The sequence below is a fragment of the Grus americana genome, chromosome 5 (genome assembly GCF_028858705.1).
Source record: "Grus americana isolate bGruAme1 chromosome 5, bGruAme1.mat, whole genome shotgun sequence".
In the NCBI taxonomy this organism is placed as follows: domain Eukaryota; kingdom Metazoa; phylum Chordata; class Aves; order Gruiformes; family Gruidae; genus Grus; species Grus americana.
In genome coordinates, this window is record NC_072856.1 from 65,335,227 (window position 1) to 65,340,175 (window position 4,949).

Here is a 4,949-nt window from a genome sequence, read left to right on the forward strand (position 1 = left end):
GTATACTACCTTGACTTTCACAAGCCTTTTCACTGTTTTAATCTTTGCCTCACAGAAGGCACCACGGTACTTGGCACTGACATCAGTTCCCACTGTCAGGTAGGCAGGCTCATCTGCTGCCTATTAAGAAACAAAAAATAAGAACAAAGTTTAGTTATTCTTATTTATTTTTACAGGTACATCATTACGTATTTAATTTTACATCTAAACTTTTAGAACTATTGACTTTTAAGTGATAAACAATGTATGTACATGGAATTGCAATCAGACTATTCTTTAAAAGGAAAAAAAAAAGAAACCAACAAACAGGTTACAGGAAGTTTTGTTGATGTTGACGACCCCACCCCCAATTTTGTGAGCCTAATTACTCTCCTAGAAATATCTTGGAGGGTATTGAACTGATATTTGGAACATCTCCTTACAAAATGGGTAACAATGTGTAGGAGTGACTATTAATTCAAGTAATTCCTATACAGCATACAAAAGGAAAGTATTTCAACTGCAAAAAAGGCAGCATAAAAGATAGTTGTACTTTTTTCAGCTATAACCAATCCAATGACACAGATTATTTAAAACATTTAAGACTGCTATCATCCCAATACTTACAATTAAGTCTATAACATTCTATCTACAGGATACTTTTTCCCTGTTGACTAAAAGGAGACCTCTAGAGAAATTTCTTGTAATCTTTCAAACAGCTTTTAACTAGTATTTTTCTTTCCTGAAATGCCTTTATCAAAGTTTAATTGCTTCTGCATTTTAAGAGAAAGAAATATTTCTCATCACGTTTTCCTTAATCTGAACTTTATTACTCTACATTTGACTTTATTATGTTTGTAGCAACTGATAAACACCAACAAAATTACCATGTTGAAAACATCTATCAAGACAGGAAGTCAGCATAGAATAGTAAATAACAGTTTTTCTGTTATAGGTTTTTTCTACAAAAATTATTATTTCTTCATTTCTGAAGGCAAAAAAAGTTTTCCTCTCTTCTGTGAATTATACTGCAATTGTTAAGCCTTTGTACTGAAAAAAACCGGCAACGGCTAAGGCGGCACAAAAGCTGTGGTTTTGCAAACTTGCAATAGCAGCTGCTGATACAGGAAACATTTAAAGACAGTAGCCCAAAGGACAACAACTCAAAGACGTTGTGCATTTTCAGACTGCTACTGCAAGAATATAAGAGCTTCGCTCACCCACACCTCAGCTGGAGAGCAGAAACAGGATTCGCAGCATGCACTGAAACCCCAGCCAGCGATATCCTACTGTTGCTCAGCCGAGACGTGCCATTAAAAATGAAATCGCCAGAGTAACTAACGAGCGGGGAAAGGCAGCCGTTCCCTGCTCCGGAGTTAGCCTACCTTCATCTTTAAAGGTTATTTGAGGGATTCCAGCTCAAAGACTTTTCCTCCCCGCGAACGCACGGGAAACCACTGCAAAACAAGAGGGAGGGAGCGGTGAAGGCGCACCCGAGCGAACGTGGGTCTCCCCGTGAGGGGGCGACCGGGCTGCGAGGGGAGCCCAGCGCGGGCGGGCGGGCGGGAGCCGCCGCCCGTCCCAGCCGGGCCGGGCTGCGGAGGGAGCGGAGCGGGGCCGCGGCCGCCGCCCGCCGCTTCCCGCCCGGCGGCCCCTCGGTGTGTCACGTCGCCATTGCTCCCGCTCCCCACCTCAGGGCGGAGGGGTCGGGGCGCGCGTTTAAACCGGGAGGGAAACCCGCCGCCCCACACGGGCAGCTCCTCGCCGGAGGCGGGGGGGGGGCGGCAGGGCCCGCCGCCGCCGCCTTCCCCACCCCTTCCCGGCCCTCGCAACTTTCTGCGGCCCGCGGAGGGACGCGCCGAGCCCCTCCTCCCCGCCCCCCTCACCCGCCGGCCGGGCGGACTTCTGGCTCCCGCCCCCCCTGACACCCGCCGCGGCCGGCCGCCCAGGCAGCCCGCCGGGACGCTGCAGCCCCCGGCCCGGGGCAGGGGAGGCGGAGCGGGGGCGGGCCGGCGCCGCGCGGCTGAGGGGGCTGAGGATGGAGGGCAGGGCGGGCGGGCGGTCCCCGCCGCCAAGCGTCGGGGCAGCCCCGGGGACGGCGGCGGGGGGAGGCGGCCGGGGCTCTCGGAGGGGGCACGGGGCGGAGTTCGGCGGGGAAGGGAATCCCCGTCCCCGCCGTGAGGGGAGCGGCGGGCGTCCCCGGTCCTTCACGGGGTGGAAGGGCGCGTTGATGCGGGCGGGGAGGGGGGGGGGGGAGGGGGAGCTCCCAGCGCTGCTCTGCGCCCCCTCCCCCGGGACGGCGGCGGAGTTGCGGCTGCCGAGGCGCCCGCTGCCCTCGCTGCCTCCTACCTGGAAACTCGGAGCGAAGTGGGCAGCCCCGCACTGCCCGGCCCGGCCCCGCCGCGCTCCCAGCGCCGCGGCCCCCTCCGAGACGACGACAGCCCCGCGAGCGGCGGCGGCTGAGCGCGGCCCCGCTCCACCCCCTCCAGCCCGGACTCGCACCGAATCACCAGCGCCGAGCCCAATAACAAGCTGTTGAGCAGAATCTGTCCTGCTTGAACTCCCATTGGCCCCCTCGTGACGCCCCGGGGGCTCTGCCCCGCCCGGATTGGGCGCCGCGGACAGCACCTCTATTGGTCACAGGGAGGCCAGCAGAAGGCATTGGCCAGCCGTCGACGCAGGTAGCGCCACAGAGACTTTTGATTGGTGTTCTTTCGGAACGCCAGCCGATTGGTGAAGATTGAAGTGAAGTCAGCGTCCCCCCACGGTTGATTGGTAGGAGTTGGATCCGGATGTAGCTCTAGGCGCGATGATTGGCCACGAGCGGAGAACAGGAAGAACAACGGCGCGATCTGATTGGTGCCGACCGTCTCTTGGAGACGCGGTGGGGCGGGGACAAGAGGGAGGGAGGGGACGGTGGGGGGCGGAGACGGCGTCCTGCGGCGGCGGCGGCCCGGGACGTGCAGAGCGCATGCGCCGCGGTCAGCCTCCCGGCGCCATTTTGTGTGCGGCTCTTTCCCATTTTAGGCCGCGGGAGGAAGGCAGCGGGAGTGGTTGGCGCCTCTCCCGCGGGGGGGAGCGGGGGAGCTGCGGGCACAGGCGATGGACAGACTCCTCCCGCGCTCCGAAGAGGCCGCGCCTCGTTTCTTCCCTGCGGCCCACCTTCCCCGCGTTGGATGGTGGTGGCGGCCGCGTTGCCCCCTCTCCCGCTCGGCGGCGATGGCGTAGGAGCGGGCCCGGCCGGACCCGGAAGTGAAGCGGAGGCCATGGAGGGGTGGCGGCGCCTCTGGCGGCGCGCGGCGGAACCGCCCGTCGGGAGGGCGCGGAGGCGTCGGTCGGCCGAGCGGCCCAGTGAGGCGCGGACCAGCCAGCAGCCATTTCTCCCCGGCTCTCCCTCCGGAGCCCACCGGAGTCGAGTGGCGGTGCTGAGGCGGCCCGCCTGCCGCGGTCGCTGCCGAGCGCCCTAGCAGAGACACCGCCGGGGCTGCAGGTAGGGGCTGCAGGCGCCGCCCGTGCCGCTTTTCCCTCACGCCGGTCCCTCAGCCGGTGCGGGTGGGGCACGGGTGGCTGTGCTTCCCTCGGAGGAAGGCGGTGTTCCGTCCCCATTAATCATCCCCTGCTGCCCATGACGCATTTGGGGTGAAGCCCGGGGAGCGGGACGTGACCGTCTCTTGCTGCCTGTTCGCTTCTGCACATGGTGCTGGCAGTTGTGATGGCAGCCTGGCCTCCCGCCAGGCGGCTGAGGTCATCTCTTCACAGGAAGACGCAGCAAGGGCAGGGGAAGATTAGTGTTGACGGGGGCCGAGTGCTTTTCGGTTTGTGTGTGGGGGAATGTAGTCCTGTCCGGTCCTAACGCGCCTGTGACGGGCGCTCTCTGAAGGTGTGGACTCAGAAGGCAGGGTATCTGCACCTGTCAGAGGTCCTATTCAAGAGAATCTGTTGTTAAGGCTAGCTCTGACACTACTGAAGTGTTAGCAGTGACTAGCTAGCCTATAATAAAATTATATATTCTTTTTAACACTAGTTTCACATTTTGACTTCTTAAACAAAATTTATTCTCTGGTTGAATGTAATGTGGATCCATTAGTTTTCCACAAAGTAATGAGCATCTTTTTGATAGTGTTTACTCAGCTACAAGACATTCCATAGGCTTATCTAAAGCAGTAGTGGAGGGACCTGTCTGTATAGTTAAGAGATCCATTGTGCGAATTTGACAGAAATTGATTCTTAGTTTAGGTGTAGTTTCCATGTAAGGTCTGTTTTGAAGGTGTTTGATGTTTTGCTTTTTTTTTTTTTTTCAATTTTATTAAATTGGATGCTTTGGAAAGCAGCAGGCAAAAGGATGGATCTCTAGGCAGTTAGTGGTGTATAGTATAAATAAGATCTGAAGGTTTAGTAAGGCATGTTTGGGATTGAGTACAGGAGATGCCTAACACGGGGAAAGGATAGCTCTAGAGTTCTGGTGTTTGGATCTGGGTTGTAAATACAAAGATGCTTGAGGATGTATACAAATGTATAAAGATTTGAGGTATTTCTTGTAGTGCTGAGGGAACTTTGATTCTGTGTTGTAGTTCTACTTTATGCAGTAGATAAACTGAAGAGCAAGTTATTGTTTAGAATATATTAAATCTAACCAAAACGTTAACAAAACTTCAAAAAATCACTTTGAATGTGAATTTCTGATCTGTGGAATGTATTGGCCAAATCATGACTTACATTCTGACCTTTTTTTGAGGCACAACTTGTATCTCTGTACTAAGTATAGTACCATTCAATAAATAACAGTTTCTGACAAAACTAATCAGTCTTGTTTCTGATTTCTGGCAGAAAAATCTTGTCCACCTGGATATATCTGTTACAGCGGCATGCTTAGGGAAGTTAATGGCACATCACCCATCTAGCTGTTGTGAGCAAAAGGACCTCTGCATACAGTCAGTCAGCGGGAGAGGTGACTTGTTCTTTTATGGTAT

At 54.7% G+C, this 4,949-nt stretch overlaps 1 protein-coding gene across 2 annotated transcripts in view; it reads right to left on the minus strand.

Moving 5' to 3' along the window:
* The window catches only part of ARID4A (AT-rich interaction domain 4A), a 60,043-nt gene extending 57,536 nt beyond the window's left edge, over nt 1–2,507 (minus strand). Inside the window, exons 1-3 of one of the 2 annotated variants that reach the window (XR_008577409.1) lie at nt 2,329–2,507; nt 1,365–1,436; nt 10–120 (exon numbers count right to left, since the gene is read on the minus strand). Coding sequence is in view for 1 of the 2 variants with exons in the window: in XM_054827896.1 (XP_054683871.1) it covers nt 10–120; nt 1,365–1,370 (117 nt within the window). In the remaining variant the exon portion in view is untranslated. The remainder of the gene's footprint in view (nt 1–9; nt 121–1,364; nt 1,437–2,328) is intronic. The other variant, XM_054827896.1, reaches the window with a different exon arrangement.
* Between the last annotated feature and the right edge of the window lie 2,442 nt (nt 2,508–4,949).